At 36.4% G+C, this 15495-nt stretch overlaps 3 protein-coding genes across 5 annotated transcripts; 2 read left to right on the top strand and 1 right to left on the bottom strand.

Moving 5' to 3' along the window:
• Positions 1–834: 834 nt before the first annotated feature.
• LOC126368914 (uncharacterized) lies at positions 835–10551 on the bottom strand. Of its 3 annotated transcripts, none has more exons than XM_050013159.1 (3): positions 10282–10551; positions 9742–10056; positions 835–1720 (listed from the first exon to the last, which is right to left on the bottom strand). In XM_050013159.1, the coding sequence occupies exons 2-3, from the start codon at positions 10009–10011 to the stop codon at positions 1190–1192; spliced, it is 801 nt and encodes a 266-aa protein (XP_049869116.1). In that variant the 5' UTR covers positions 10012–10056; positions 10282–10551; the 3' UTR covers positions 835–1189. The 3 variants fall into 3 exon arrangements, 1 of the variants encoding a protein (XP_049869116.1); XR_007566641.1 differs by lacking the exon at positions 835–1720 and adding an exon at positions 1770–1810; XR_007566642.1 differs by lacking the exon at positions 835–1720 and adding an exon at positions 1770–1810 and having other exon boundaries at positions 9922–10056.
• LOC126368907 (uncharacterized) lies at positions 5000–10680 on the top strand. The gene is made up of 2 exons (XM_050013146.1): positions 5000–9252; positions 10545–10680. Exon 1 carries the CDS (start codon positions 5021–5023, stop codon positions 7283–7285), a length of 2265 nt encoding a protein of 754 aa, XP_049869103.1. The 5' UTR covers positions 5000–5020; the 3' UTR covers positions 7286–9252; positions 10545–10680.
• Positions 10681–12535: 1855 nt separating this feature from the next.
• On the top strand, positions 12536–15485 carry LOC126369105 (MKRN2 opposite strand protein). The gene is made up of 4 exons (XM_050013400.1): positions 12536–12863; positions 12947–13024; positions 13280–13487; positions 14109–15485. Exons 1-4 carry the CDS (start codon positions 12739–12741, stop codon positions 14340–14342), a joined length of 645 nt encoding a protein of 214 aa, XP_049869357.1. The 5' UTR covers positions 12536–12738; the 3' UTR covers positions 14343–15485.
• The last annotated feature ends 10 nt before the right edge of the window (positions 15486–15495 follow it).

The following is a 15495-nucleotide window of genomic DNA, read 5'->3' as shown; positions in this document are numbered from 1 at the left end:
GTGTATATGTATTGTATGATTTTACAAATAACGATCACAGTACAGTAATAATAAGGTAGATTTTTCCTAAATTGCGTCGGTTCAAACTTTGACGCATCGCGTTTGAAAGATGTAATAGCGCTTCAGGACGTCCCGCAAGCACGGCGCTGATGTCGCAGTATCCGCATATAATTATTATGACTTGTCATTTAGTTCCAATAAAATCCGCAGGACTTCATACGTATGTCAGTGACAGCTGGTGATAGCATGCGGGACACTTAGCAGCTAATCGAATTTTATGTTGTTTTCGCGCCCAGTCCAGACGACTTGCAGCGCATTTCTGGACTTATATTTACGCGTGGTGTTTATTGTTAGGTTAATTAGTTCAGGTTAGGACGTTTTTTTTAACGAGGACGTTAAAAAATGACGAGGCTGGGACGTGTTGAAGTAGTATTTCCATATATACGCGGCCTGAAATGGGCTGTTTCGGGGACCTGAACTGGTTGCTGTCGAACTTATTATCACGTTTTCTCGATTAAAATTCATAAATAAGTCAAATAGAAAAAAGAAAAAAGATTTTCGTTAGTTTTAGATCTGTCATGATGTCTGTGATGTTTGTTTATTATACATTTTTTTTTTTTTTTGTTTTGGTTTTCCCCGAAGGGTAAGGCAAAGGGAACTATGCCCATACAGCCATGTCTGACGTATTTTTTTTCTTGATGATTAATGAAATGATGAAAGGTGATGATGATGAAACCTAAGCCCCCACCCTCGGAGTAGACTCCTACTCCGAACCCCAAACGAATTAACTCAAAAGTCCGCATAAACTTTTGAGTTATGAAGCGGCTTCCCAGTGTCGTGACGATGAGTCACGATTCTAAATATGGAATGTCACAAGTAGCAACACCGAAACGGAAGCCCGCTAATTTTTCTATCAGTAAGTGAATCTTGTCTATGTCTTAAATCTTGTCTTGACAAGCTAGTTTTCTAAGAAAGTAGTTAAAGTGAGTTTAACTTTTATATGAGTGAAAAAGTGCAGAAAGTCCCGCTGATGCTGTTACCAAAGCTACGTAGTGGTGATATAACTCCCTTTTATTAATTTGACTATAATTTTATTAACGATGATGCCAAATTCTGTTTAATAACTTGTGTTTAAAATGGCCGGCCGGCAATGCGACTTTTGAAGATAGATGAGTACACTTTAGGGGCATCAATAAGTAATGCCCACAATTAGAGACGTTGTCTGTATGCATAGCTTGCAATTGTAGAAGCCTTCCTTGGCTACCGTTGTCCAAATGAGTAGCCCGCAATCGAAGAAGTATTTCTTGGCCAGGTTGCATCTAAGAGTATGGTGCACCAATGTAGAGGCTTTCTTGGCCACGTAAGTGCTGGCGTGCACAATGTTATGAGAGGCTTTCTTGGCCACGTAAGTGCTGGCGTGCACACTGTTATGAGAGGCTTTCTTGGCCATGTAAGTGCTGGCGTGCACACTGTTATGAGAGGCTTTCTTGGCCATGTAAGTGCTGGCGTGCACACTGTTATGAGAGGCTTTCTTGGCCATGTAAGTGCTGGCGTGCACACTGTTATGAGAGGCTTTCTTGGCCACGTAAGTGCTGGCGTGCACACTGTTATGAGAGGCTTTCTTGGCCATGTAAGTGCTGGCGTGCACACTGTTATGAGAGGCTTTCTTGGCCATGTAAGTGCTGGCGTGCACACTGTTATAAGAGGCTTTCTTGGCCACCTAAGTGCTGGCGTGCACAACGTTGAAGAGGTCTTCCTTGACCACCTAAGTGCTGGCGTGCACACTGTTATAAGAGGCTTTCTTGGCCACCTAAGTGCTGGCGTGCACACCGTTGAAGAGGTCTTCCTTGACCACCTAAGTGCTGGCGTGCACACTGTTATAAGAGGCTTTCTTGGCCACCCAAGTGCTGGCGGGCACACTGATGAATAGGGCCTTCTTGGCCACCCAAGTGCTGGCATGCACACTAATGAATAAGTCTTACTCGGCTAACTAAGTGCTGATAAGCACACCATTGAAAGGGTCATGTATAAGAGGGCAATTAACTGACATAAAGTAATACCTAAGAGTAACTAATAAGATCACATACGCTGGTGTTCAGCCAGAGTCATTAAGAGAGATAAGCTTACATTCTGCAGGGTGATGTGTCACCAAGTAGGTGGTAGTTGTATCACCAATCAGTAGTTCATTTATGTTTCTTAAACTTACAGATGGAGAAGTAATCCGTATCCATGAGGTGAAAGGAAAGGTGTAAGGAAAGCCATATTGAGGATCTGATCACTGACATAGGAACCTATGAGTGAGTAAGAGTTACATCCTATCTACACATACTGACTGGTATTCGCGACGTCAGTCTAGTATGTGTGCATTCACATCCCTACAATAGATTCATAATTCTTTGATTATATACATAATTATAGATAGATATACACAAGTGTAAAAGAGTCGTCGCGACATGGAGATGCTGGGATATTAATGTCAGTCAGATCTAAGAGTGGTAAATGTGGCTTTCCTTCTCCTTTATTTATTCTGATATGATGATGTTTACAATTCATATGTGATAGCATTATAATTGGCATTTGCTTGGTTATAAATAAGAATATCCATGTGTAAATGAGGCTGTAAGCTACCTAAATAAAATGAGTAGAAAATAATATACATGACAAGAGTTGTAAAGGCATATAAGACAAGTTTTATGATGAAAATGAATAAATGTTCAAAATTGGTCATCTGACAGTAATACTGTAAAAGGGCACTAGATGGCGGCACTGGTCTATATTCGTGGTTATTACGAACGAAAATGAAAAGAAATCTGAGGTGAATCCATAATTCTAGACACGATGACATTCTAGAATGATTACGAAGATTCATATTTTGGTTAAATATGTGCTGTCTGACAGAAAAGGTACGTAAAAGAGTTCTGTTGTAGAAAAATGATACGAAAATTTGATGAATGAAACGACGCCATTGTGGTAGAAAGCGGCGAAACAAGTTATGATCAAATGATGTTTTATTTACGAGATATTGTGTTTGTATGTGTTGTAATTCATTATAGAAAATGATTTTATGATTTATAATGCTGTTTACATTTATTTGTGTTCCCAAATGACGTGAATTTATGATTATTGGTGTGTAAAGATAATGCACCGGAAATACTATTTCTGTTTCGCGAGAACGAGAGAGAAAGAACCTCAGTGTTGCTGTTTAATAAAATGATCCCGATAGTGGGTAAAATATTTACGAGTGGGTAAATAATACTAAGTTGAAGTTCATAATTTTGTATGAAATTCTTGGTTGTTGTAAACTGAATTACGTATAAATAAGAAGAAAAAATTGTGTGTATTATTTAATGGTATACGCTATTAATGGAGAGTTAAGAAATCAACATAATATTTTTTAAGGTATATTCACGAGAGAGGAATATTTTAACGTGATGTTGGCAACATTACTTTGCTCGTTTTCTTTAGAAAAGTTTGACATACAGAGATTGAAAAGTTCTTATTTTAAATAAAATACCTTGTGTTAAGAGTTAAATAGTGAATAGTTTCATAGTTTGTGATTGGATTTACTTGGTGAGTAAAAGAATTTGTTGAGATATCGTTATATTTCGAGATTTTCGTAAGATAAACTGTAAGATTGTAATCATGGCTGATGCAGTAAGTTTGTGTATCTAAATATCGTATAATCAGTTTTCATGAGTGATATTGAAGTTGTTTTACATTGTAAACGCAAGTAATGAGCTTGTTTTATGATGGAATATAGTCGGTACATACATACGTACTTACGATAATTATTTTTGTCGAGTTTTCTCTGTTATGGACCGACGCCATTATATTTTGAATTTTCTAGCTAAAAAGAATTATAAGTTTATGAATGTACTTGTCGTAAAGAGTAATAATAGAATACTTACCTGATTACGATTAGAGAGAATCTATAGGTTTGACGTTTGAATACTTACTGTGTGTAAATATTTTCAGCTAAGAATCTTGTTGGCATATACCGGTCTACTTACGAATGATGGAGTCATTGCTAATTTCTAGACTCCAAGATATAATAAATCATATCGAGATTGTGACGAAACAGTGCGAAACATTCTTACAAAAGGAAATAAGTGATATTGACAAACAGCAAGCAGAAATTGCTACCAAGAAATTGGAAAATCTTCATTCTCGTTTTTCAACTGAATTAAACAATTATTTTCGATTAAGTATCGAACCATCTGCTGATGACATCTCAATGTTTAGTGCTATTCAATTAAATTCCGAGGAAATTCTCATAGAGTTGACCATAAAGTTAAAAGATTTGCGTGAAGACCGAAGTGAACGGTCAAATAAAGCTACTTATAGTGAATTACCAAAATTGAACTTACCTGAATTTAGTGGTGATGTGTTGCAATGGCAACAGTTCTGGGACCATTTCACATCAAATATTGATAGTAGACACTTACCGGACGTGGACAAATTATTGTACTTGAAGGCTTCATTATCTGGAGATGCGAAGAGAGCTGTTGAAGGATTAGAAACTACAAATAGAAACTATGAGATTGCTGTATCGATTCTTAAGGAACGATATGGTAAGGAACATTACATAATTGATGCTCACTATGCTGCCTTATATAAAATTAAGGCTGCGGACAAGACTGCTGAAGATTGTCGGAGAACTCTTAATGAAGTAGAGCGGCATCTACGAGTTTTAAATTCACTTGGTGAGAATACTAACCATAACCATCTGCGGTTTATTATTATTGAAAAGTTTCCTGAAGAGATAGTGTATGAGTTAAAGATGTTGTTAAAGACAGACTCTATTGAAGATATGAGAAAACAATTAGAGATTATTATTTCAGCAAGAGAGGATGCTAATAGAATTGCTCAAGAGAAAAGTCAAAAGGAAATTAGACATTACACGGTTGAGACATTCCACGGTACAGATAGTGTGAACCAACATAACCCGTCAAGCGGTTCAAGAAGGTTTAAGATCCAAGAATGTATTAAGAATTTGAAGGATAAACATCAGGATTGGAAAATGAAAATGAGATTTGCTCCTAACTACAAGAATAATAATTACAATAATAATAGAATGCTTCCTAATAAAAGAAAATTTGAAAATTCATATGAGAAAGATATAAACATGAAAAAACCAAGATTAAATTGTATTTTCTGCTCAGGAGCACATTACAATGATCAATGTAAGACTGTAAGAACTATTAAGGACAGACAAATTAAATTAAAGGGCCGATGCTTTTATTGCTTTGTTCAAGGTCATTGGAGTAAGACATGTAAAATAAATAAAAAATGTATACATTGTGGAGGAAGGCATAACAGAGCTTTATGTCCAAAAGTTTGTGATTCTGTGAAAGTGAAAACATTGCATACAAATACTTCAGTCAAATCTGGAAATTCTACAACGGTGTTACAGACAGCAGTAGTTACTGTATTAAATGAAAATAAATGCGACAAAGTGAATTGTCGGATCCTTATGGACTCTGGCAGTCAGCGTTCATATGTAACAAAGAGGATTGCTACTGAATTGAATTTAGCTGTAATAGAAGAACACCATCTTTCCGTCTTCACCTTCGGAACTGATCAACCATTGGAATATGATAGTCCATTAGTGAAATTAAATATACTTACCAGAACTAACGAAGAAGTCGTACTGTATGCCAATGTTGTACCAACCATTGCACAGCATGTTAGTTATCCTGGAGAAGAACTTTATCATTGGAAGAATGAATGTATCTTGGCAGACGATGGTTCACTTGGTGACCAAGTGGACATCCTCATCGGCAATGACTATTATTTCACGGTTATAGACACAACAAAGAAACGGATAAGTGAGAACTTATTTTTAGTGGATTCTAAATTTGGATGGATGTTGACAGGGAAAACAGAAAAGAAAATTATAGATAATTTATCAGTTATTACTTACTTTCAGTCGAATAAAGAAACAAAATTGAATAAACCGGACTTACCTTTAGACAACATGCACCTGAAGAACTTATGGGACCTTGAATGTATTGGAATTACTGACTCTCCCAACACTACTAAAGAGGAAGAAGCTATGAAGAACTTTAATGATAACACAAAATACAAGGACAAGAGATATTTTGTATGCTGGCCATGGAATAATAATGTTTCTACTCTACCTACTAATCTTGGACTAGTGACAGGAAGATTAATCAATTTATTAAGACGAATGGATAAAGACACATTGAAGTTATATGATGAGACAATTAGAAACCAACTTGAAGATGGAATCATTGAAGCTGTTCCCTCTGATGAAATAGATCACAGTATACATACCATACATTACCTGCCACATCATGGAGTAAAGACACCTGGAAAATCTGTTCGTATTGTATATGATGCGTCAGCAAAACTGAAACAAGGAGTTAGTCTCAATGAATGTCTTCGAGCTGGACCAGTATTACTAGAAGATTTAACAGGATTATTGATAAGATTCAGATCTCATAAAACAGCAATAACAGCAGACGTTGAAAAGGCATTTTTACAAATTGGACTTCAAGATGACAGTAAAGATGTTACTAGATTTCTATGGCTCAAAGATATAACGAAAGCAGCTACTGATGACAATATTATACACCTTCGCTTTTGTCGAGTACCGTTTGGGGTCATATCTAGTCCATTCTTGTTAAACGCTACTATCAAATACCATTTAATGCAGTCGGCTAATAAGGCTGTACAGCAAGTTTCTGGTGACATATATGTAGACAATTTGGTTACCGGGACGAAGACGACATTACAAGCGATTACATTATACAGCAGTTTAAAAAGAGAATTTGAGAAGATAACTATGAATCTAAGAGAGTGGAGTTCCAACTCGAAAGAATTTAAAGAGAAGATACCAGATGTACTTGACAAAGAAGTTGTCAAGGTTCTCGGCTTAGACTGGAATACAAACAAAGATACAATTCAATTGAGACCAAACAATGTTGACTTACAAACTACTAAACGAGGAGTCTTAAGGACAATTGCTTCTACTTACGATCCATGTGGATTTGTTGCACCATCGTTGTTGTCACCAAAATTGTTCATGCAAGATCTGTGGAAAAGCAAAATTAAATGGGATTCAAAGTTACCAAAAGAATTATTTGAAGAATGGAGAAACATATATAATAATTTAGAAACTGAACAGGAAGAAATACCCAGATATTATACAAAGGACTTTGAAAGTAAAGAAAATCAGTTACATTGTTTCACAGATGCATCAACGAAGGCTTATGCAGCTGTAGTATGTATAGTAAATGAAAATGGCAAAGAATGTTCATGAAGTTACAAAGTCATTAATTAATAATAAAGAAGAAAGTAAAACTAGTAAACACGATAGTAAGTCAAAAGAAATAGAAGAAATGAAAAGAATACAAGAAACTTATTTTCCTGATGAGGTTAATATGAAAGAAACTGCTTTAAGTCGTAATCTACGATTATTTAAAGATGATGATGGTTTGTTAAGAAGCAAAGGAAGATTTGAAAATACTGAATGGTCGTTTGACATGAAATACCCAATTTTATTGCCCAAGAACTGTGACTTCACAAATAGTTTAATAAAGAGAATACATGAAGACAACTACCATGTTGGAGCCAATCATACATTGAGTTTAATTCGGAAGTTGTACTGGATACCACAGGGTAAAGCTCAAGTTCAAAAGATTATAAGACAGTGTTCGAGCTGTATCAAGCATGGAGGCGGTCCATTCAAACTTCCGCCTACTCCTGCACTTCCTGCTGAAAGAGTGAACTATAGTTCACCTTTTACATTTACTGGACTTGATTATTTAGGACCAATATTAGTAAAGACTGAAAATGGAGTTGCCAAGAGGTGGATTTGTTTATTCACTTGTTTAGCTGTAAGAGCTATACATCTAGAAATGGTACAAGATTTATCTGCTAAAGAAGCGCTACTTGCTCTAAGACGAATGATTTCTACAAGAGGGACTCCTGGTTTGATAGTTTCAGACAATGCTTCACAATTCAAACTTATATCAGAGCTTCTAACCAATCCATACTGTAAAGAGAATAAAATTACATGGAAATTTATACCACAGTTATCACCATGGTTTGGTGGTTTTTATGAGAGACTAGTGAGTCTAGTAAAGCATTGTATGAAGAGAACATTGCATAAACATTTGTTAAATGACAGTGAAATCAATACAGTTATTAAAGAAATTGAAGCTATTTTAAATACAAGACCACTTACCTGTGTCGATTCAGAAATGGTGCATATACTGAAACCAGCTGATTTTTTGATGATGGGTAAATGTATCAGGACAGAGACAACAAATAATAAAGACATTCTTATTGAAGGCACAACAACGAAACAAGATTTGATTCAAGGCTGGAAAAGAGCTTTAGTAATTCTGGATGAGTTTAAAGACATGTTTATGAACCGATACCTTTCTAGTCTTCGGGAAAGATTTCAAAATTCATTAAAGGAGCCAAGAATTAAGTCTCAGTTATTACCTAAAGAAGGACAGGTAGTACAAATAAAAGGAGATACAAAAAATAGAGAAGATTGGAAAGTGGGTAGAATAGTCTCACTTACTACAAGCAAAGATGGATTTTGTAGAGTAGCTAATGTTAAAGTTGGAAACAAGATATATACGAGAGCAATCACTCAGTTGTATCCGCTTGAAGTTGAGGATTTTGATAATGAGAATATTGAGAATAGTTCTGAAAATATTGGTCAAACTCTAAAGAGAACAAGAATAGTTGGTTCTGTGAATGATTCAAGGCCTATAGATATTCCTGAAGAGGTAATTACTAATATACAAAATAAAGATAATGATATAGAAATGGAAACTGTAAGAGACAGCACTAAACGAATAATTGATGGGGTTACTGAAGTTGTCAGTGAACCAGAAAATGATATTACTGAAGTTGTTAATGAATCAGAAAATGATGTTAATGAACAAGAGAATGATAATGAGTCTAGACCGGTGCGTGCCGCTGCCACGAGAGCCCTGGAATAGATAAGGGAATGGACGGCCAACTTGGTCGCCCTACTATGACAAGTTCTTCGTTCGTCGGGAGTGTCGTGACGAAGGCTGGTTGACGCCGTCACGATGTCCCTCAAATTCTTCGTTCGTCGGGAGTGTCGTGACGAAGGCTGGTTGTCGCCGTCACGATGTCCCTCAAATTCTTCGTTCGTCGGGAGTGTCGTGACGATGAGTCACGATTCTAAATATGGAATGTCACAAGTAGCAACACCGAAACGGAAGCCCGCTAATTTTTCTATCAGTAAGTGAATCTTGTCTATGTCTTAAATCTTGTCTTGACAAGCTAGTTTTCTAAGAAAGTAGTTAAAGTGAGTTTAACTTTTATATGAGTGAAAAAGTGCAGAAAGTCCCGCTGATGCTGTTACCAAAGCTACGTAGTGGTGATATAACTCCCTTTTATTAATTTGACTATAATTTTATTAACGATGATGCCAAATTCTGTTTAATAACTTGTGTTTAAAATGGCCGGCCGGCAATGCGACTTTTGAAGATAGATGAGTACACTTTAGGGGCATCAATAAGTAATGCCCACAATTAGAGACGTTGTCTGTATGCATAGCTTGCAATTGTAGAAGCCTTCCTTGGCTACCGTTGTCCAAATGAGTAGCCCGCAATCGAAGAAGTATTTCTTGGCCAGGTTGCATCTAAGAGTATGGTGCACCAATGTAGAGGCTTTCTTGGCCACGTAAGTGCTGGCGTGCACAATGTTATGAGAGGCTTTCTTGGCCACGTAAGTGCTGGCGTGCACACTGTTATGAGAGGCTTTCTTGGCCATGTAAGTGCTGGCGTGCACACTGTTATGAGAGGCTTTCTTGGCCATGTAAGTGCTGGCGTGCACACTGTTATGAGAGGCTTTCTTGGCCATGTAAGTGCTGGCGTGCACACTGTTATGAGAGGCTTTCTTGGCCACGTAAGTGCTGGCGTGCACACTGTTATGAGAGGCTTTCTTGGCCATGTAAGTGCTGGCGTGCACACTGTTATGAGAGGCTTTCTTGGCCATGTAAGTGCTGGCGTGCACACTGTTATAAGAGGCTTTCTTGGCCACCTAAGTGCTGGCGTGCACAACGTTGAAGAGGTCTTCCTTGACCACCTAAGTGCTGGCGTGCACACTGTTATAAGAGGCTTTCTTGGCCACCTAAGTGCTGGCGTGCACACCGTTGAAGAGGTCTTCCTTGACCACCTAAGTGCTGGCGTGCACACTGTTATAAGAGGCTTTCTTGGCCACCCAAGTGCTGGCGGGCACACTGATGAATAGGGCCTTCTTGGCCACCCAAGTGCTGGCATGCACACTAATGAATAAGTCTTACTCGGCTAACTAAGTGCTGATAAGCACACCATTGAAAGGGTCATGTATAAGAGGGCAATTAACTGACATAAAGTAATACCTAAGAGTAACTAATAAGATCACATACGCTGGTGTTCAGCCAGAGTCATTAAGAGAGATAAGCTTACATTCTGCAGGGTGATGTGTCACCAAGTAGGTGGTAGTTGTATCACCAATCAGTAGTTCATTTATGTTTCTTAAACTTACAGATGGAGAAGTAATCCGTATCCATGAGGTGAAAGGAAAGGTGTAAGGAAAGCCATATTGAGGATCTGATCACTGACATAGGAACCTATGAGTGAGTAAGAGTTACATCCTATCTACACATACTGACTGGTATTCGCGACGTCAGTCTAGTATGTGTGCATTCACATCCCTACAATAGATTCATAATTCTTTGATTATATACATAATTATAGATAGATATACACAAGTGTAAAAGAGTCGTCGCGACACCCAGCACGAAGCGAAAATAGGCAGATACACCTTGTCCATTGAATACTCCAATATAATAACACTCGCGAATGTCTTCCGACTAACTTAATGCGATCATTAACCACAAAACACCACTTCGTATTAATTATTTAGATTACTCAATGAAGAAAGCAACTGTCCCGTTCCCGTTTCCCGCCGAAAAGCCTTGTTTATTATACATTAGAATTTTAAAATTTATCTTATTTTTTTTTCCCAAAGGGCAAGGCAAAGGGAACTATGCCCATACAGCCATGTCTTGTGTTTTTTTTTCTTGATGATGATTAATGAAATGATGAAACCTAAGCCCCCACACAGACTCTTACTCCAAACCCCAAACGAAGTAAGCGGCTTGCTGGCGCAAAGCGAAAATAGATAGGTACACTTTGTTTATTGAATATTCCGATTTAATAATACTATCGGGAATGTTTTCCGACTAACTTAATGTGATCATTAACCACAAAACACCACTTCGTATTTATTATTTAGATTATTCAATGAAGAAAGCAACCTTCCCGTTCCCGTTCCCACCAAAAAGTCCGCGGCAAAGAGAATATAAATAAATCTGTATGTTGGATGGAAAAACAATTAATTATAAATGACTACTATTTAGGCCGGCAAATGCAACAACTTTCTTTTTGATTTGGTTTTCCCCGAAGGGTAAGGCAAAGGGAACTATGCCCATACAGCCATGTCATTTTATGTATTGATTTTTTATTATAATATATGTCCTCCTTTAAAACACGGTACTTACCCATTATTTAAAAATGTTTAAAAAATATGCGTTAAAACAAAAATATTTTTCCAATATTCCTTTTCTCAGATTGTAATATTTTTAGTTTTTTATTTATTCATACAAAATCTCTTTATAAATTGTCACTGACATTCTATTACACTTGTCAAGTAGTCAAAGCCTTTAGAGAAAAAAAAAACTATCACGCACACACACTAACATTGACACCACTACACGCTCAGCAAATACACTGTAATCTGCACCACTACAAATGTAGAATTGATCAAAATTGAGGGTCGGAAATATGGTACTTCTCGTATTCGGGCCCTAAATTTTTGTTAGTTTGCGAAAATAATACACCAAAATATTACTATTTATCGGTTTTATAACAATATTCCTCTATCCGTTTTCCTGTAGCACTGCATCAACTTTTGTATGGAAAACGAATCACCTTAACAACAAATACTATACATACAAACACTTACCATGACATCATCGCAATTTTTATGTTAGATATAGGTACCTATGTGGTATCAGAAAAGGTTAGTAATTTATTGACAACTATCTGTTTTCACGATCTATCAAGTTTTGAAAATAAGTTGAAAAGTTCGCTTCAATTTTAGTTAACTTTTTACACTCATTTACAATGCAAAAAATCTAAACTTTTTAAATTACCCCGCGTTTATAGAAGTAATATTCAACCAATAGTCACAAAGTAATAATGTTCATCAACCAATAGCAGCCGTGATTCAGTATCATCTGTTTATTGCTGTCACTTCGACCAGCCAGGTCACGGTACGTTCGAAACTTGTATTACAGATGCAACTTAATGTACTTTTTAGAGAAAATAATCTGAGATTATACTTACTGAGAAGTGTTTCTTTATTTTCAGGATACTTTAATTTGTGCTTGATTTATAAACTTGTGTTTGTTTAGAATATTTTTAACTTTTTCATCTGTCAAACCAAATGAATACGTCCACTCATGAATCGGTACTTCAGAACGCAAAATAAAAGTGGCTTCAAGATGTGAAAGGTGGACCTTACGAGATTCTAATTAGCTTTTGCTTAGTGAATGAGTTATTTAACTTTAATTTACGGGCTTCGTTTGCCTAGGGCTTCCTGGATAAGTGGTGTTCAAAGAAGCACTGTTAAAAGTTAGCGTTTCATTGAAAATACAGTAATATTATACATCCAAAAATGGATCCGGGTATCCTTTGTTTCCACCATTGTGATCATAAGGTATTTTGTACTATTATTCCCGAACAATGCCCTGTGTGTAAACAGAAACTTGATAGGTACGACTACAATCTGTTGCCGTTTAGGTAAGTCCATCGTCTTGTTACATTTGTTCAATGTGTGAAGGTTAAATATAAGGTTGTTGCTAAGTGCTCCGTTTCTGCTGCAGGGTGCCGTATCCTTTCGTGAAGGCGTCTCAGCACCCTCGGGCCATAGTCATGAAACCTACACATGGAGATTTCCTCAAGTAAGTACTGAAGTAATGTGAGATGAAAGTTCTTTGTACTGCTATCAACAGGAAATGATTCATTTCTACAATCATAAAACATTGACATAAAAATGAAAGTGAAATCGATTCTGATAAATTTTATTTACAAAGTAGTAAACTTTGCTTAAAAAGTGTTGTGCAATAAATTTTATTATATTATTTCTTTGAGACATGAATATGGGATGATGAAATATTATGATAATTCTTTCAGAACATGTTTTGTTTATGTTTCAGTGACTATTATAACTCGAAAGACTTACACATAGGTGTGACCAACTCTCATGGTTGTGTGGTGGAGTTCAGTGAGCAGGGCATCCGTGGAGTGGACCCCACCACTGGGAAGTGGAGCACTTGTGACACCACTGCCATTTGGGACCAGTGTTTGCTCTTAGAGCAGTTTGATGAGCTGTGGAATGAGATCTGGGACAGTGTGCTGCTGAAGGTAAGCTACTGTTACTATCACATAAATTATACCTATTTGTGGTTTTCCTGTTCATGATGACAAAAAATCTAGAATGAAGTAAAAATGAGTGTCTTGTTCATCATATTCATCATAAGAAACATATTGAAAATATCCACATGTTTCTCTTCTAGAACATTGCCTTTCTGTCTACCCCAATAAAAATATGGAAATTATTTTTTATGGAAACATTGATCTGGTACTTTACTTGCACTTACAAATGATTAAACACTATGTCAATGTCCTGAAAGCAAATGTTTCCTTGAAAATTGAAACATGCACTTTACTAATTGACCTCAATTACTCAAGCATGCATTGCAATTTTTTCCTTTGTTACACATACAATATACATCAACTCATGTTCATATTCCAATTAGAGTGAGTTGTCCACAAGTTACAAAACTACTTGCAGCCACTTTCGGTATTGGAGTCCTGAGATAGACTAGATTAGCTGCATAGTAACAGGCAGAGAGAGACATTAAACAGTGCATCCTTCGCAGCATACATAAACAGAAATATCCCTATTGGATTCTTGATGTTTGCTTTTCCCTGAAGTTTCTCAATGAGGAGTAATTCAGTAATATAAACATGCATTGTTTTCAGGTGGGATTGAGTCCGCTGTGGGAGGCAGGGAGATATAATGAAGAGCGACACAACTGTTTCACATTTGTTCTCGCTTTTCTGCGTGCCTTGGACTGCGGGGAGCTTTCTGAAAAAGCCCAGGATCCGAAGCTGTTTTGCAAGCAATATGTGGTTCCTCGTACGTCCGCGGCAGGGAAGTATATATCTCTCTACCGGCAGCTCAAGAGGCAAAACTACTTCATCCAGAACCAATGATAGCCTACATTAATGTTCATCTTAATATTATTGTATCGTATCTATTTATTCAGTATTAACTGTGATGTTTAGTGCTAGATATAAGACTCTTTAAATTCAAGTGCATTTAATTTAGACCAAAAGATAATTTAGTTACTTCTACTCTTATTTCTTTATCTATTTAATAGATATATTTTGAAGTATGTGTCTTCTATCAATATTATTTAATCTATGATTGTATTCTATATTTAATTCATAGGTGTATATTAAAAGTGGTCCATGTGGAAATGACCTGTCTTGCCAATCATCTTAAGTCATTCCATTAATGTAAGTAGTTTTCATTTCTTTCTCATACATTTATCACATATCCTTGCTATAGTAGATATTGGTGAATACTTGTGGCTGTATTAAGGGATTGATGTAATTGTCAATTAGTGTACTCTATACATATACATACCATTGCTCACTTAATAATAAATGTGTCATTTTCATGTCATTTCTCATCTCCATAATTAGTAACCATAATCATTGCTGTAGATACTATATACTACTCCTTGGAAATCTCAACTGTACAAGCATGCATGCTATCCTATGCCTTTCCTATCTAAAGTTTCCAATCTGTTGGTATATTATAAATATTGTAGTATATAGTTTTCTTTGATATAATTTACAACTACATGGTTGTAATTAATTGATGAGCCAAGTCACATCTGTATTTTAGCTGCTTAATAGATGTTGTGGGCAGTTTCAGTAAAGGTGTGCTTAGGAATGTAGAATTTGTAACCCCATTACTGGCGCTGGAAGCTCAAAAATCTCAAAATGAAAACCGAATCTTACTTATTCTATATATGGTTGTAAAGATAAGTGTTGCCGTAACAAACTTTGTGTGGATGCAATCAAAGTAGAGGCTAACTTCGATTTCAGTTAAACTTATTCAAAGACTTGAGTCATCTCATATAAACACTCGAATATCACTGCATATCTTGACATCAAAACCATCCAGCGAAAACTACGCACAGCTTTACGTGGCTTATAGAATAAGTCTTTGAATGCCATTAGTAACTGCCCTATTCATACTTAATGAGACTTGAATTTTGTAAAACGATCTCGAAGACAAATTTCTAGGTGCTATGTTTAAAATAAAGTGTTTGTTAAAATTGAAAAGCTTTTTAAT

The sequence above is a fragment of the Pectinophora gossypiella genome, chromosome 1 (genome assembly GCF_024362695.1).
Source record: "Pectinophora gossypiella chromosome 1, ilPecGoss1.1, whole genome shotgun sequence".
Classification (NCBI taxonomy): domain Eukaryota; kingdom Metazoa; phylum Arthropoda; class Insecta; order Lepidoptera; family Gelechiidae; genus Pectinophora; species Pectinophora gossypiella.
The sequence above is the reverse complement of the archived record's forward strand: the minus strand, read 5'-3'. Positions and strand labels throughout refer to the sequence as shown.

What these genes read in the sequence shown, in the direction of transcription:
- LOC126369105 (XM_050013400.1), top strand. Translation starts at nt 12,739, where the DNA reads ATGGATCCGGGTATCCTTTGTTTCCACCATTGTGATCATAAGGTATTT. An exon ending in ACACATGGAGATTTCCTCAA is followed by an intron (nt 13,025 to 13,279) that starts GTAAGTACTGAA and finishes TTTATGTTTCAG; the next exon opens with TGACTATTATAACTCGAAAG. An exon ending in GGGACAGTGTGCTGCTGAAG is followed by an intron (nt 13,488 to 14,108) that starts GTAAGCTACTGT and finishes CATTGTTTTCAG; the next exon opens with GTGGGATTGAGTCCGCTGTG.
- LOC126368907 (XM_050013146.1), top strand. Translation starts at nt 5,021, where the DNA reads ATGAAAATGAGATTTGCTCCTAACTACAAGAATAATAATTACAATAAT.
- LOC126368914 (XM_050013159.1), bottom strand. Translation starts at nt 10,011, where the DNA reads ATGGCCAAGAAAGCCTCTCATAACAGTGTGCACGCCAGCACTTACATG. An exon ending in GTGTGCACGCCAGCACTTAC is followed by an intron (nt 1,721 to 9,741) that starts GTGGCCAAGAAA and finishes GCCAGCACTTAG; the next exon opens with GTGGCCAAGAAAGCCTCTTA.